Raw genomic sequence first — 17,934 nt, forward strand, 5'->3', positions numbered from 1 at the left:
GCAGACAAAAATGGTGTTAGAAGGTGAAAAAGTAGTTTGGCGTGGCGACAATCGCGTTCGTTATTGCAATAAAGAAAGACGCGGCGCTGCTGACGGCGAGGAGACATTAATATTAAAAGAAATGAGGTGTGAAGAAGGACTTTTACGAGGCTTTTCTTTCTTTTTCCCCTCCACGTGTGCGCCTGCAGGGGCTCTATAATTCTGTGATTGCTGTGTACCAAAGGAGGCATGATTACGTGCTTCCATCCCGCCCTCGCTACACTCACGACAGAATAAGGTGCGAGGTAGAGGTCATCCCGTCATTGTGTTTGGCGGTCGCTGAGTGATTGCACATGGAGGCAATCACGCCTTTAAGTGGGCCATTCGTGTTGTGTGCCGTGAAGGAAAGAAAGAGCGCATGTCGGCCATATAAGTAGGTGGGACGTATGTGAAAGGACAAACTGCGGCGTACATTACAGACAAGTGTTTACATTGTGTTATCATGTGACGAGGCAGACAAGATGTTCCCATGTAGTGGGCGGGAATTGGCGGGAAAAATGTTTGCATTGCAGAATGCGTGCATGGCAGAGTACGCTCACATCCGCAAATAATCGAAGCCATATGCAATATTTCAGTGCATGCTAGTTGTGCCACATCCTGAGACGAGACGAGTACAAATGAACACAAAGGTCTTCTTCGAACGTTTCCATTGTTTTTAATGTGATAATATTCTTCTCAATGAATTATGTATATTTGCAACGCAGCTGCTCTGCTCGGCGCAAAAATCCCCCTAAGTCTCCACGTGCATCGTGGCTCTTGTCAGCGTAAGCGGCGTACAGGAGATCTATTTGAATGCCGGCGAGATACATAACGTCACGCAGGGGATCCTCGCGGACGACGCGAGCTATCCCGGAAGGAAAAAAAAAAAAATAAATGAAAGGGAGTGCGATCAATGCGAAAGGGAACGATATGAGGAAGTGTGATGAAGGATTGCCGGGCTTGAATGCGATTAAGTGTTCCTGCGTTGCACGAGACTAGAGCAGTGGAGATAACGCTCGCACCGGGCCCCGAGTGGCCAAACGTTCTCGACCGCGCTACACGCGTAGGCGAGTCACTGTGATTACCAAAATGCAGGGGGCTCTCAAAGGTCTTGGATCCAGTATGGATAGACTTTGGAGTATTTATGTATCCTTCAGAGCTATCCAGCGTACGGCATAGGAAAATGACGTACAAATGTTCCCTCACCGAAACAAGAAATAAATCAGCAAAAATAGCCTAGAGGCTAGGACGTACAAATACGTCTTTGGGAGGCGGGAACTGTTTTTGAAAACGAAAAATTAGTTAATGGTCCTATTCGTATATCAATCGGTCAGTCAAACTATTTACATAGCACTATTCTTATAAAAAAGTATTTTTAAGTTTAAAAAACCAATAAGTAAAATTCTTCAATCTTGTCCTGGTTAAGCTGGACCAGGTTCTCTTTGATCAAGGATTTGATGTCCAGGATACAGTTAAAAACAGCATCCATTGGACTGGCATCATCAGAAGAGCCAGATCGACAACTATGTCTCTCGCAAAGAGGGACTATAATACTATCAAGGATCTAAAATTGAACCTTGCGGAACACCATGTTGCTTCCGAGACATTCGAGCAGTGTGCATCTAAAATTCCCATAAAAGTGAGGGAGGATAAAAGTCAATCGTGTAGAGCACCAGAGAGGCGGGCCAAATATAGTAGTCTATTTAAAAGAATGCTGTGGTCCACCATATCAAAAGCAGTGCAGTTTACGTCTGTGCTATTGTTCACCCGAAAACCAGACTGATACTTGTCACAAATCCCACAATTTAGTTATTCTTTTCCAATACATGGAACGCATCACAAGGCGGCCACTCCTCGCGGACATCACACAGAAAAGCCTTTTGTCTTGTCGGCGTTTCTCAGAAGCGCAAAAACAAAGTGAGGAGGACGAGGAGGAAGAAGCTTGGCAGTTTCCCGCTCCTTCTCATCCAAAAATATCCCGGCGAAGGTTGCCCACTCGCATCCTGCCGGGAGCAACTTGTGTGTGATGAACAATGAAAAACCCAGGAGGAGCTTCTCCATTACTACTACAATGGAGAACAAGACAAAGCGAAGCGGATGCCAACGCAATCGAATACGAGAACATCTTGATCTACAGAATCTTAATCAAGACTACATTAAGACAAAGCCTACATACAGTACGCATAATTTGAATTCATGACGACGCCATAGAAATGTCATGTCAGCGACTTGCTTACAAATATAGATCAAGCGGGCGTTTCAAGTCGCTGCTGACAGCTTACGTTTAATAACGACCATCCTGTCGACAGTCAAGAGCAAAAAAGGGCAAATTCTAATTTTACTCCGGCGAAGAAATCGCTGTTTGTTATTTGTTCTCATGTCAAGTGTTTTTTTAGTGCCACCATTTAAGTAGGGTGAGTCTGCATGCATTTAAGTGATCATTATTTATACAGAACAATCGATCTGCCGTCCAACAACACTTGATGAAATTTTCTATATTTTTTAATTAAATGTACAATTCAATGTACAGTAATTGAAACTTGTTTTATTGCCAAAAAATTATTGACAAACTTTTTTTTAATTAAGAACATACATACGTCTATGAATAATTGTGGGCCTATTACAGAGCCTTGAGGTACGCCATAAGTCACCTTTAATAGCTTTCAATATAAGTAAACGGTAGACTTTTGGATCACCCATGTAAAATCCATTTGTGGACCAACCCTCTCATACCATGTCACTTTCTGTAGTACAGTAGTTAAATATTTTTTTCTTCTTTCTTCATTCTCCTATTTATACAAGTCGATATCCCTTCCACAAAAATGCATGCGAATGGAAAGACCGATTCCGATTATTTGTGTATGCGACTAGACAGACACGGCTAATATTACACTTGCGTATAAAGAGCGTGACGAGTGAATACATTGTAAGCGTGCGCGTGTGGTCTTTTGTGTGTATGTTTGTGTATTCTTCCGCAGATGCCATTCAAATGGTGCGAGCTCTGCGGGGCTGCGATAAGCGTAAAGATCAAGATTTGGCGTTCTCCGCTCGGGCTAATTTTCATAATTAATTAAAGCGGCTGGTAAACATTCGCATCACGCCGGCTGATAAGCTTCCCCCGTCGTCGCGCGCGCGGGTTCGCCCGTCGGCGGCGAATTCATCAGCCATTGAAGTTGAGCGAAACGCCCGTTCAGACTTGTTTTGGTCGCCATTGACAGGCTGGCAATCAACTTGATGAGCCTGATGTTGCCTTGATGATACGCGCAATCAGACGCCGAATGTTCTTAAGTTTCAGGCACGTTTTGGGAAGCATCTTCTCAGGAGGCCCCTTATATTGACAATTTTATTGAAGTAGGGTCGAGCAATATTTATATTCAATCTTTTTCTTTTTTTTAAAAAAAAAAACAAAAACATTCCACTATGATTCAGGAGATTCTTTATGAGCCGCGACAGCAGATTTTATTCCCCGCATAAAATCAACAATTCATAGCGAAAGGCACCAAGGCTGAAAGAAAGAGCTTTCAAACATTGAACCATGAAGAAAGTTCTTGGGAAAGCAGCATGGCTTTGCAGGAAGCCACTAACACCTTCCGGAAACTTAAATATAACATGAAATGTCTCCGTAGTCTAAAAATGTGATGATGTAATCTGGTGGGAAAAATAATGTGCAAACTAATGTCATTAATCCACTCCAGCCCTACAAAAAAAAAATTAATTAAATATTCACAAACAAAAAGCTTCAATGCCTAGTTGTGCTTTTCCCCGTTTTTTGCAGAGGATAAAGAAAATGTTCTGTCTACACTCGAAATACAAAAACGTAAGACGACAATGACGCACGCTGTGTGACATCATCAAAAAGTGACGAGCCAAAAGAACGGGGACTTGCGGTGTTTGCTCTCCGCGCGCTAGTGAGCGTGGACTGCGGCTGTCAGGATTAAGGCGGAGTAATGAAGAGCGAGGGGAGAGGCTGGCTTAGGGCGCCACTGCACTGGATCAAGGCGACGTGCACTGCGACACAGAACTGACTCAGTGACTGAGTGTCCTTTTTTTGACGTGCTCTTCCACACAAAGACGACAGAGAAGGTCTGACGCTGGCCGCAACTCTCGATAAACATCAAGACGGGCCGTCCACTTTAATTGCGCATTTTCACCCCGCGGTAACTGACAGCATAATTAAGACGCACCGGAAGCACCTGCGTTAGCCAAGTAGAGGCAGCAGGCTTACGTAGAGGGAACAAAAAGTAAAGAAGATTCCTGCACCAGAGTGGCAAATCAATTTAAAAGAAAAAACACACGGGCGCGAGGGAGTGCCGGGAGATGATGAAATGCCCTTGACCAAACATTTGTGGAGTATTGACACATAACGGCTGCTAGTTTAGAAAAAGTACTCCGGGAAACCGAGAACAACACATTTTGTAATTTGTTAAGTCATTCAATCCATAAGACGTATATATGCGTTTTGAAAATTGTAGTCCCCGCCTCCCAAAGACGTATTTATACGTATTATCCATTTTTGGGGGGGTTTTTTGCGTCATAGATCCATGTTTTTTATATCTTGAGAACAATTCCGTAGGCCTTGCAAAATCAGTCAAAATCCAGAAAAAAAGCACTGTGATAGAGGTGTTTCCTCTCGCAAAAAAGGCTGGGATTGATTAATAAGTGAAGCAGGTGGAGCAGAACATCAAAACACAACATTAGTACATTATATTTGATTGAATTTGAAAGAGTCAAACAGTCAACCATCGACTCCAGAACCTGAAGAACAATGCCAGTTCAGGAGACGTTAACCCATAATAAAAATCGAGAAAGACCAAATCAACCCGAGATAACACACCGAGAGGAGATAGTCAACAGGCCCCCCGCTCGCGCAACATCAAGGTGGTCCCTGGAGGGAACGGAGCGTGAGGGGAGCCCGGTCCGCCGAGGCCTCGTGGGGACGGCCGGAATACATTACTGTCAGCGGCGCCGCAAAGTACTGTTGAGCGCCGACGTTTTAGTCCAATGTCCCTGTTGTAAAAATGCTGCGAGAGAAACTTGTTGAATATTTGAAGATCCCTCGTTTCGTATTCCCCAAATTGTGATGATCACAACTGCAAAACAAGCTTGCTCTTCTTCTAGCACCAAACAACAACATCTGCCCAGTGACTTTCATGTGAAAGGTGGGGCACATTTTGCCCGTAGCGGCTCCTTTGATGCTGTTAAATGCATCAATTAAACATGTTCGCCAACGCTTTATGTTACACGCTGGGGGAAAAAAAAAAGTTGAATGAGGTGAGGAAAAGTGAATTCAACTACTAAGATGTTTATTACATTAGTCAAACCTCTGGAATTCTTCTGCAAAAAGATTAATAGGACTACTCACGTTATAGTTACTAAGAGATGTCGGCCATCTAGTGGTGAATGGTGATATTACAACTTAAAACCATACAGTGGAACCCAGCTCATCGGGTTAGGGGACTTTGAGGAATGCAAATGTAAACTTGCAAAATAAAAATCGCAATTATTTTTAAAAATAATTGCAGGCATCAGAGACATACTTATGTGTTCAGTGTAAATATCTCTTTTCCTGGTGCCTTCATGCCTACTTGTGTCTGTCTGGCCCACTTTCCTGCTAAAAGGCTCCCGGGACAGATGGTAGGCATAGCGAGGGCTGCGAAGTCCTGAGAGGAATTATAAATCTCAGCACCAGAAAGACTCAAGCTAAGGAGGCATACCAAAAAAAGGGGGAGTAGGAGACAAGTCTAAGAAGGTAAGAGCCTCGGAGGCGAAAAAAAAAGGAGGTTGGCGTGTTGCATGTAGACAGAGTCGCAAGTGTGAAAGTGCTTCGACAAACTCGGAGGCCAATTGCGAGTGCACATTTTTATGAAAGAAAAAGGAGACGTACGAGGCGCAGGCTAGATGGTGTGTGTCACCGCAGATTTGATTATGAACCAGACCGGAACAGCGCTGGGATGCAGAGCGCCGTTAAAAAAAAAAAAAAAAGAAGGTAAGGAAGGAAGGCAATGAGGCTAGAATGAGAGAAAAAGGTGTCGCCATGATTGAATGGCCGCCGAAAACCAATGAAAAAAGAAGCAATGTCGGCAAAGAAAAGAAGGACGACGCGCCGTTGACTTCTTGGATGGTGATAAAAGACAAAAAACTGACGTTTGGCTGTGGGAAGGAAATGTCTTACACCGCAGGTCACTGACCAGTCATTGGCCATTTGTCAGCCTTTCCATACCATTAGCAAACTGGTGTCCTGCCTTGGTCATTGGCCACTCCAGGTCATAAGTCGGCCATTGGCTTGTCTAGCTCACAGGACAGTCAGTCAGTGCCGTGTTTAGGTCCAAGACATTGGCCAGTCCTTAGGAAAGTCAGGGGCCAGTCGAGGTCGTTGGCCGGCCCAAGTCTTAGGTCATTGGCCTTTTCAGAGCAGAACCCAGTCATGGGTTTCTCCATTTCATGGCAAAGTCATTGGCCTGTCTATGACATTGAACTCTCCAAGTCATAATGCAGATCACCAGGTGATTGGTCCAAGACTAAGAAAGACCAACAATTGGCCAGTCATTGGCCTGTTTAGGTCAGGACCTTCTCCAGATCCATTTACCTGCCCAAGTCATTGATCAGCCATCAGCCTCTGATGGGTACTTGGTCAGTCATTGGCCTCTCGCTTTCCTTGGCCTCTTCAGGTCTTAGGACCGTCATTAGCTTCACATGTCAGAAGTCAGTCCATGTGAACAAGAGCATTGCTCAAAATGGTACATGGGCTTTTCTACCTTTGGCAGTCAAAGCGTTTCACACTGTTACCTCCTCGATCAAATGATGGCATACCATGGTATGCTCACAATGGGTACGGATCAAACCCACAACCTCCAGGTTGGGAAACGACCTCTCTACCACTGAGCCACACAGCCCCGAAAAAAAAATGACATCTAATTTATATTTACTACCCGTTTTCATTTTTCCTGAGCCGACCAACGCGTAACAGAGGCGAAGGTAAAGAAAATTCTAGAAAAAAAAAAAACTGAATATACAGTATAGAGCACATATTACACATATGTAAATGTTAAATTGTGCTGTCATTTGCATACCTTCAGCGCACTCGAATCTTAATGAGCCCACGCTTTACAATTGGGCCCATTAGGCTTCCGTTCTTTGTCCATACCTCCTCTTCCACCTCCTCGGGGGATTAAACACACAGAAATCACGCTAACGATCTGTTGATATGCAAGAAAAGTCGTTGGCCGCCCGATATCATTAGCAAATCTCCCGGCGCGCTACAGCGTCATTACGCCGCGATAGAAGCATTATATGCTTTAATGGCGGCGGCTACACGGCGGGGTTAGCGAGGGTCGCCCGTAACACCGAAGCATGCATCAACGTCACCGTGCTTGCCATTAGTGTCGGCGTATCTGTCTTCAAGGCTCATTTGCGCGCAATCATTTTACATCGGAGATGTGGACCTGGACTTGGGTCGATGTGAATGTGTGATTCTGCGCGTGCTCTGCCTCATTATTTGCTGAAAACATACGGCAACTTCAGTCCAGTGCAATTAGCGCACGCCGTTAATTAACACACCAGAATTACATGACACCTTTGTTGTAATGACTTTTCCAGTCCAGATCATTACAACTTTTTGCCTTGCAGTTCTGGAACTCAGCGTGGACTTGCTGTCCGAGGGTCACGCGTGCATAGGAAAGTGCTTTTGGGTTGGCGGATAATTGAGACAACACGTTTGTCCTACGCCGAAGGCTCTAATATCTTTATCGATCGCCAGGCCTTGTTTATGTCACGTTTGACGGCGCGTGATCAATCCGGCCTTGGCACTTTGATCGATCACCAATATGCTGTCACCCACATTGATCGGCCGCGGCGGGGCTACGCTTAGAATAATGCTCCCTAAACGGGACCGGGATGAAGAACAATGTGCTGAGGTGGTGGGAGCGGTATTGGCGCCTCGGATCAACCAAGCCGCGGGCTCTTCCTTTCACGCCACGCTCCTTCCTGTCTCTGCTCATTATCCTTCCCGGACTTCTTGACTTGTCATTTTTTTTTCCTTCTGTGCATTGCGTCTTGCCGATGTGTGGCCATGTGCGTGCGTTGCCGTTCGCCCTGGTAGCGCCCCATGCTTCACTCCATCCATCTCTGTCTTTGTGCAGCAACCCCCGCCCCCCTTCGCTGCCTTATTCATATCCTCCCGGCTTGTTCCACCACAACCGAGTTTCTCCTTGGCCCATGCTCAATTGTAGCGTTTCTGAAAAAGTGTATATTTTTTGGCAGTGGTGCGTTACAGAACGGCGTTTTTGTATACCTCATGTCCATGTTTAAGCCACTTTGTTGAGGAGCCAAGCCTGCTATAGGATGTTTCTTCAAATTTAGCATAATAGGCAGCACTGAGGACTACCGGAAGAGATGTATCGTAATTACAACAAAAGAAGAGGTAGAGAAGGTCCCAATCTAAGCTCTAGTCATTCTCAATAATGCTGATTTCAGCAAGTTTTTATTTTTATTTAATAGTGATGTACCAGGATCCAACATCAAGTCTTTTTGGGTAGTGGCCCCTGTCAGACGCTGGCCCCGATTTAAAACAACAAAAATGTTTCTTGCTCAAAGGACGAGAGTGTGAAGAATGGACAAATTAAAATGAAATGTAAGAAAATACGTCTTATTGACTGCAGCGCGAAGGGCGCAAAATGAAGCGATTCTATCATTTGCAGGCGAGCCGACAAAAAGTCCAGCTGCTTTTTGTTAGCGTTCTTTTTTCTTGTGCACGTCTGTCTCGTGAGCTTCAGAGGAGGGCCAATTAAAGCACATCCTCGCTTCCTCCTCGGCTCAAGCCTCTCTCCAGGGCCGCTAATTAAACACAACCCTTCCTCTTCTCTCTCGTCTTTTCGTCCTCCATCTGCCACCTCGACCGCGTCAGCGCAACCTCCTGTCCGCCAAACCCCCGCCCCTCGCTAGACCTCCTCCCCTCATCCCCCGTCCTCCTCGCCTATTCGACACGGCGCGGGCTTCAAGCCCCGCGCCGGGACGGCCGCCCGAGTCAATCTGTACAAAGCGCCGGACTTGTTATTCTCTCCTGATGGCGTACTACTGCTGGGCCGTGTCCGCCGACCGGCCGCTGACACTGACAGGCAGTCCTGTTAATGGGGGTGTCACGTTAGTCCCGGTTGTGCTCCTTTCACTTTGTACAGCCTCATCACTGGAGCCGGGCCGAGCCGAGAGACTTCACTGATGTCACGTCGGTTGCGATGTATACGTCCTTTGACTACACAAAAGCGGTTAGTATCGTGTCACGCCTCCGACGGACCATTTCTCGCTTCACACACCCCTCCCCGACCCATTTAGGTCGAAAACAGTTGCAAGAGCTTTAGTGGCTCATAAGGTGACAACTCAAGCTCATTCAGAATGTGCGGTAAAACTCCACGTCTTGGCAGGTGCTGCTGTTTTGATTAGCATCAGATTGTGCTCATGGCCACTGACGACCACATCGCCACATGACGCAAGAACACCTTTAATACTGCATTTAAAATGGGTGTTGATACTCCAATAGTCTGTTGACGCGCTTCAGTTGGTGCTGCTAGTTTGGTTAGCAACAACATTATCGCTAACCCGTCAGAGTCTACTGGTTTACCATGCGTCGTTAAAGACGCAATCGCTGAACAAGATATTCTTAGGATTTACCAGGCTCATCAGTCACACCGTTTACATGGCTCAGTAGGTGCTTCTGTTTTGGTTAGCAACACAATGCTGCAGCAACCTCAATGTTGGCCTTCATTCGGGCAGTACTGACACGAAGATACCTCGAGATATTTTGAATTGTGAAAAACGCAGGACAAATCCTTTGACAACATCATCATTGAAATGTCCACTTCTCAGAACCAGATTGGAAAGGAACACAAGAAAAAGAAGAATCAAATGCTTCGCTATAGCATTGTTTTCCACGCTGCCATGCAGAGAAAATGCACCCCAGATGAGCGTTATTTTCATGTTCAGGGCTCCCCCGATGGTCTCAATAAAGGGGCCAAATATCTCACAGGCAAGCCTTCCATTTGCAGGGCAAAACAAATGCCTCCCCGTGGACAAACGGGGCGCAGATGCTCATTGTGATTCATGCGCCACTGCCGCCGCCGCCGCAAATTCACTCCGGACCGACGGAGGTAATTAGAATGCTCTTTTGTTAATAGGCCTCCAGTAGCAAAACACATTGGAACGTACCTGCGAAACGACGGATGCACTTACGGTAAGGTGTGGACCCACAAGGACAAAAAAATTGGGACACCTAAGGGAGTGCGTGACGATTAGGAATGTATAATCTGTACAGTTAATAAATGTTTAATTAATTAAAGTTAAACCATTTATCCAGGGGAATCATTGTTTCCTTTTTCAAATTTGGAAGTCAAATAGTGTCCCTGAACGGGTTTTGTGCCACTCTGGATATCGGGGAAGATAAAATCCTTATCCGATGCCCTGGGAATCATGTAATCTCTGAAAATAATGGTTTTACGATAAACCCGAGGCGTCACACTTTCTTATTCACCGAGCATAACGGTGTGCACTCAGCGCGGTCCAGTAAATAGACAAATCCCGGCAGACCGGCATCGCGTGGCGAGCGATTGTGCCCTTCTTGCGCTTTGACCACAAAGATTGATAAGAGGTTTTGTTTCCATGACGCCCCCCCTCCCCACCCATCAGTCCTCCAAGCAAAACTCATCCCACCTAAATTTGCAGGATTCCCACATCTCCCAGCCCACTCCCCTCTCATTCTGTCATTCCTGAAGTGGCACTAATCCCGCACCCGCTTCCTCCCGCTTCATGTTTTTATGATCTGCTCTCAGCAAACCCAAACTAATCTGCCCCCTACTGTCTTCCTTCCCGTCGTCTTAGTCCAGCCCCCCCACTGTTACTACACGTGGACATCAATGTATTTACATCCCGTCTTCCTCTCCCAGTCTGAGACTTCTATTGATGCTCTCGGCTCAGGTAAAAGCTGCCGCCGTGTATGTGATGTCTCTCCCCGGGAACGCCGATGTCATTTTAACATGCTGAAGAAGCACGGCATCGCGATGGGATTCCGCCCCCAGGTTTTTCAAGATACGAGCCGTTCCGAGTCCGCGGCTTGTGGACCACCGTGGGTCCTCCAACCACAATTTGAAAACCAGCATCTTGGGTCATTACGGAAATCGCTCGAAATGACACGTGAGTGTTTCGTTGAATCATTTTAGCTGGATTGCACTGCACAGAAAAATTCTCGAGGAGTAGGTGAGTTGGCAAATGGCGACGGCCCCCAATGAAGCAATTATCTTTGAAGCGAGACAGCCTGCTTGAGCCAGCGGTGCAAGCATTGTCAAGGAGACCGCGGCGGCTTTGACAGCTAATTCAAAAAGAGAAGAGGCTAAAAGCATTAAACGGCGAGATAACCGCCGCTTGTCATCACTCGGTCGAACGCCGCAACAGCAGCGGCGATGTGTCAGCCGTGTCAGAAAAGATTACAGTTTTCACGTGCATCCCTTCCATCCATTTGCTGATGTGCCGCCGATGATAACCACGGCTCTCGTTGATGGTGGACATTTTGTTTTTTTGCTTTTTTTCCTCCCGAAGCTCGTCTTTTTAATAGCTGCTAAATTCTATCTTTTTTTTCTTCGTAATTCGTTTCTTACACATTCGGGCTCCATCTGTGTGTGACTTGTGGGGACGTGAGGAGGGCCGCCCGCCTTATTGCCTTAAATAACGCGAAGTTCTGGAATGATACATATCACAACATCAAGCTAATACAGTAAAGTCTTGCTATTAGCGGGAAAGTTTTAATATTAGTTAACTCATTTAGTACCATTGACGGCTAAATACGTCAAAGATCCTTTTTTTTTTTTTTTACCCGGCTGGTAGTGAATGAGTTCAATATATAATATTTAAATGATAAAGCCATCTTAAGGTCAAATTTCCCTCTGGAAAATGGCAAGATTTTTAACGGCATGTCATCCCACTTCTCACCACCGCAATTCCAAACATGAAGAAATTTCAATTAAATATTGTCTGAAGTGTTAATGATTGCATCCGACATTCTCTTGTGATCTCCCCCAAGCGTGTCCGGCCGGCTGTGTCTCCCTTTCTAGCAACAATCAACACAATGAAAGTTGTACATGTTGCCATGCATTATTCATGTCTTTTTTTTTTCCCCTCGACCATTTGACAAGCATCACACTGAAATGTGTTTGTGGATTACAAGCAGGGGGGAACGCGTGTGTGGTGTGCGGGTGTCTATAGCGCCTATCTCTCATGCAAAGAGGCTCTTTAGCGGACACAAGGGAAGAGCTTTAGTTCATAAGCTCTCATTGGGCATGCGCTCCGTCCCGGGAGAGGTTAAGTAGCCTCACGAGTGGTCAATATGTCAGACGGCGCCGTAATCCGCTATGATGAATCGACACGGCCCGGCCAATTAATACCGCTCGGGTCGTTAAGAGTCTTTGCGATTGATCACTTTAATTTCAGAGAGGTGAGAGGAGTGGCCCGTAAAGATCGGTGACGCTGATCAATAGCGGCCGTCCGCATGTGCGGACGGCATCTTGCGGGTTTCGGACGGTCGCCGTCGATAGAGCGGGCGACGGTGAACCGAAGGCCTTGCTCTACATAGAGAGAGCAGTTAGACGGGCGGTCCGGGGGTGTTTTTAGAAGATCGCTCTGAAAGGATAGTGCCATGAGTGAAAATGAAGATGAAGCGCGCGTTCTATCCCAAAATTGATTTCGAAGAGACCGCTTGCCAAGCTCTCGTGCGTGTGGAAGTACCATTTAATTTGGTGGGAGGAGAGGTGGCCTTGTGCATGGTAAGCAGAGCTGCATTTTTTTATTTTTTATTTATAGCTTCGGTTCTGATAAACGGTTACCTGACGCCCAATGACCAGACTTAAATGTGGATCAATACAGCTCAGCGGCAACACAGTCGAGTCCAAACATTTTCAAAACAGGGACACATCAGGGTTGGACCCCACGCCAGATCGATGCCTGGCCCATTAGCGAGTTTTTTTTTTTTTTTTTTTAATTTTATCAGGAGAAGTGCTCGGGCAAGACTGCTTAATGCCTTGTGAGGCACTTAAGGAGATGAAGTCAAGTGAGGCCCACCAAAGACGTGTCAAGGATACATTCCAAAATGTCTCGTGAAATGACATGCCCGACTAGAAGTGACCTCATCAGGGGTTTTAGTTTAACAAGACTCGAAGGTAAATGTATTAAAGAACTCGAGAGGACATTATACAGCGGGACCTCGAAAGGAGCCGATAAATTCCATTAAGTGATGCCGGTCAATTTGTCGGACATTTTTTTTTTTAAAACTTGTGCTTCCATGTGCGCACTCTCGGCTGACAACGAGGCACTCTAAAGCACCCGATCAATCCGCTATTCCGTCTGTCCGGCATGCACTTGTTCATGACCGACGAGGCGCTCTAAAGCCAGCAAACCATCCGACGTCAAGATGTATTTGCCAATTAAGTCCTTCACGTTTTTATACACGGTAGCATGCTAACCACTGATAAAGCGTTCAACACCGTATCTCCACAACTGACTTCTCCATCTTTTCCAGGTATCATGCACCATTTTCCAAAACCCGCATGAGGTGCTGGCAGATATCTATTTCAGGCAGGTTATCACTTTGAATCCACTTCACGGCTTCCCCGTCGCGCTCCAGCGACTTTAATGCGACGTTTAACACGACGGCTCTGAAGTTTAATTTATGTCCTCGTTTGGTCCTGCGCCGCCAATTCTCCCCGTCTGATCTGCAATACGCCGATACGAGTGTGTGATTATTTTAAATTTGAGGTGAGGACAAGGGGTGTGTGTGTGTGTGTGTGTGTACTCTTCTTCTAAACTGGCGTTTTGGTTTAATCCAATCAGACGCTATTGTTTTGTGAGCTGATGTGTTGGGCTCTCACACGGGGAAATGGCGTAAATAATTCAGCGCCTTCACCTAAAAGTTGCGAGTCATACGAGGCGACGGAGCATTTCAGATTTTCACAAACTAAATAATACATTTTCACAGTTGCATTATTCATACATTAATTTATCTCAGGTTTGTTAAGCCGCAAATTCGGACAGTGCACTTCTCTCATTGGCCATCAAAGTTTTCTTCTTGAAGTCTCGCAACCCGCTATGCCGACGACACCCAGACATAAATACCCGTCTCCCTCTCCTCACCGGTCTGACCTTCTTTCTCGCCTCGCTCGCCCTTTTTGTACTCCTCAACCAGTCAGTCCTGTCTCACCTTTTACCCTTTAAAAGCCCCCCCAAGCAGGATTATGGAGGACGGCAAATTGCAAATCGACAACGACACGACGTGGAGGACTTCCGGGTTATGAGTCATCAGCCATTTATGATCAAGTGTAGGGTGAGCAGTGGCTCATTTGCACGAGACAGGCCAAGTTCAGCAAGGTTAAAACAGGCAAGAATTCTGATTTTGAGGAAATTGTCATTTATTGAGTCGCCTGGAAACATTGGAAGCGCAAATCATCCCAACGCTTGGTTTAAAAAGTCAACGTGAGTCTGAATCCATTTTTCAAGCCTTATAAGTGACATTTTAATCCAAGATGCTAAACTGTATGCAGCTGACTCAATATTTACCGGAGGCGTGACTTTGGGACTCTAGGACAGGCGAGGCTGTAACTAACTAGCTACCAGGCACATTCCCCGTAAAAGGTCACTTGCCACATAAATTGGCTCATTTTTGCCACGCTTTTGCTATTCCGTAAATGCAGCCGGAGACTCGCGTTATCGTTTGCCTTTACGGTGGCAACTGGAAGCAATTTTAGGAGATGATTCGCAGATAGCGGCGGCAGATGCACAAGCAACCCATCACACCTTTTAAGGCTTCAAAGATTGCGCGTGTGGATCTCAGCAGGAGGCTTTGCGGTTGCTGACCAGCCACCGTGATTACCTCGGCAACATTTTGCGGAAATTGTCAAACGAGCCCAAGTCTTTCTTTGCTCCATTAGCTTTGACTTGTGGCGTTGACCCCTGCTGTGTCTCGACTGACTGAAGCAAAGTCAAAGCGAAGTTTAATGGGGACAGGTGGGCTTTTTGGTTGGACAGACAGAGGATTGAAAGAACAAAGTAAACAGCTATTGGTTGTTTTTTTTCAAGAAAATGCACACAAAGGCAAACGGAGGTAGGTTCAGAAGATGAATACTACCACAAAGTGAAATTCAGTTCAACAAATATGCAGACTTGCTCCTTGTTGTCTTGTACTGCCCCCTACCGTCCAAAAGGTGCACTAATTAGGAGCAAGAATTTTTTTATATTCAATATAAAAAAAAACAAGTCAGTCAATGTACAGGTTATTAAGAGAAATCCACACATGAACAATTCAAGTCATTTATTTCAGAAATGGCAAAACTTACATGATTAAAGAGCAGCTCGTGTTCACAATAAGCCAACGTTCAGTCGTCCCGCTCTCGCGCAGGGAAAATACAAAACAAGGACTAATCGAATCGGCCAAAGCAGCTTTTATGACAAAAATCAGTGAAATGTTCATTTCCACCCAGCAGCAACATGTCACACGGCATGTCCGTGATTTTTGATGGACGAGTGGCGATCCAAACTTTTCCTTGTGGCTTCTTTCTTCAGAGTTCATCCCAGTAAGTTTTTAAAAAAAAATTATAATACATATGCAGGCAACTTGGACAGAAAGATTAGTAGAGAAGCAGACAAACTTTCACAAGTTCTTTAACCCCCCCCCTTCACAAGTTAGTTGATTCTTCTTTTTTTTTTTTCTTCTTCTTCTTCGATGATTTCATAACCCCAGTGTTCAAATCGAGATGGCCCTTTTCCGTCCACGACACGATCCTCCAACATTTCAAGTCAGGCCAGCACCACGCAAGAGCTTTGTAATCCATCAGCATGACTGCTACACTTTGCTTTTGTTTGTTTGTCTACTTTTGGTTGGCCAGGGGGCGCCTGAAGAGCAAGATGTGCGGCTCTGTGGGGTGGCAAAAGAAAAAGTGGGGGCAGGGGCACTTGAAATCAGTTTGGTGTCAAATGTAAACGGTAGTATTCTACCACAAACCGACAAAGCGGTGAGAAAGTCAAAAATTACGTTTAAATTATGTATTAAAAATATTCCTCCACAATAGCAAAATTCCTGACTTAGAGCTTACTACCTTTACCATGGCGCAAAAAAAAAAACAAAAAAAAAACAAACAAACAGTAAAAGCATAACTTACCTCTGTAACATCAGTAAAGGCGGTAGAATTGTCAATGAGAAAATTTGACTCCAAACTCTGAATCAAATTGATTCAAAAATAAAATTCGTAATGGAGGCTAAGTTCCATCCATCCATCATCCGATCCGCTTCAATTAAATGAAATTATTAGAGTGTGATGCCCTGAGATACTGTAGTCATCTTTATTTAGTTGTTGGTAATCAAACCAATCTGTTTATTAGTTGTCATTAACGCTGGAGCTTTCCACATGATCAACAAAGACGGAGTGCTACTGAAAATCAGAGCAAAGGAGAAAAGTCTCAGGAGGTCACTGTTGGAACTAAACGATTGCCGGACGATTGTGTCGAGTGGCTGAACCTCTCCGTTTGCAGAATTGAACTTGGTAATTACCAACACATATTGCATTTGGGTAACCAATTTGCTTGACACCATTTCAAATATCAAAAGATTTTTTTTTCATTGAACAAAAAAAAAAAATAATAAAGTTAATACTTTCTTTTCTAAACAGCAAAACACACTTGAATATGGAAGTGACAACCCACATCAGTGTTCCTACAAATTTATAATCATTTATTTACGTACCTTAAGACTCCTTAGTAAGGATGATGGCAATAGCAGCAGAATAAATGCATAACAGGGTATAAATACTTTCCGAGGTGGAATAGTATGCTCAGAACTATTTGCTTCCTTTATGTGTACTATAAATCTGAAATAAAATCATGACTTACCTGGCTGGTGGATCATGTAGTGTACCCATCCTTGGCTCTGTTGCACGCCAAGGTTCCTCCATTCGGACTCGGACATCAAATGAGTCTTTGGTACACGCTTGGCAATATCTTTGGGCAGCATGACATGTCTACAAAACAAAGGTACAAAAAAAAAAAATAATAAAAAAAGACTTGCAGTGCAAGTTGACATGCTGACAGTACTGCAAGCCACCTTAAGCCATACTTGTACCTGTATTCATATTTCTCATCATCATATTTATCAGAGTAGTAGATTTGTTTGTGCGACATGCTGACAGCCTGGTGGAGGAGGGAAAAACAATGTCAGGGACAGCTGCGAGGCGCAAAAAATAACATTATTTCCTTGACGAGTTAAAAAATTAATATGTTCAGCAACAAGGCATGATGGAATTTTTTTATGAATTGGCTAGGTCGGCTAGGCTAAACTAGCAAACTCAAATGGATCATTTTACGCCATTAAAGAGGCAAGCAAAGCGCGAACACTATTATAGAAAGACACGTTACCTTCAATGATTTCTTGGAGGAAGCTAGGATTTAGTAGATTTCTTTTTCTGCTCCTTTTTGAGAGAGTGACAGTGACCTAGCTTCCTACTTAAATATACGGCGAGCCCGCTTTTCACCATTCAAATGGACCTGGCCTCATCTCATTGGTTGACATGACCAGGAAGCCTCGGCTTCTATTGGTCCAATTGGCCCGTCGAGGAGAGATGAAGTCACTCACGAACAATTTCCAATTGCCCCGACCACGGCGAGCCACGTGCCAATGTTGCGGCCATGTCTATAGGGGCAAATTTTCGATTAAATGCAATGCACCTACTATTGTTAATAAATCATGTCCTGCTTAGTTCCCCATCTTATTTTATGAGGTTTCCTTTTTTTGTAAATGCTCCAAAATGCATTCACAATCTAGAACAATAGTAGAATTTTTTTTTTTACCTTTAACGTCATCTTTGTTTTTTCGGTACATTACCATCCACACTGAATTTG

At 44.9% G+C, this 17,934-nt stretch overlaps 1 protein-coding gene across 1 annotated transcript; it reads right to left on the reverse strand.

Moving 5' to 3' along the window:
• Positions 1-15,340: 15,340 nt before the first annotated feature.
• On the reverse strand, positions 15,341-17,656 carry cks1b (CDC28 protein kinase regulatory subunit 1B). The gene is made up of 4 exons (XM_088318817.1): positions 17,452-17,656; positions 17,159-17,226; positions 16,930-17,057; positions 15,341-15,958 (listed from the first exon to the last, which is right to left on the reverse strand). Exons 2-4 carry the CDS (start codon positions 17,215-17,217, stop codon positions 15,912-15,914), a joined length of 234 nt encoding a protein of 77 aa, XP_088174943.1. The 5' UTR covers positions 17,218-17,226; positions 17,452-17,656; the 3' UTR covers positions 15,341-15,911.
• Between the last annotated feature and the right edge of the window lie 278 nt (positions 17,657-17,934).

This window comes from Idiotropiscis lumnitzeri, chromosome 16, assembly GCF_059441095.1.
Source record: "Idiotropiscis lumnitzeri isolate Australia: NSW breed Sydney's pygmy pipehorse chromosome 16, RoL_Ilum_1.0, whole genome shotgun sequence".
NCBI classification, from domain to species: Eukaryota; Metazoa; Chordata; class Actinopteri; order Syngnathiformes; family Syngnathidae; genus Idiotropiscis; species Idiotropiscis lumnitzeri.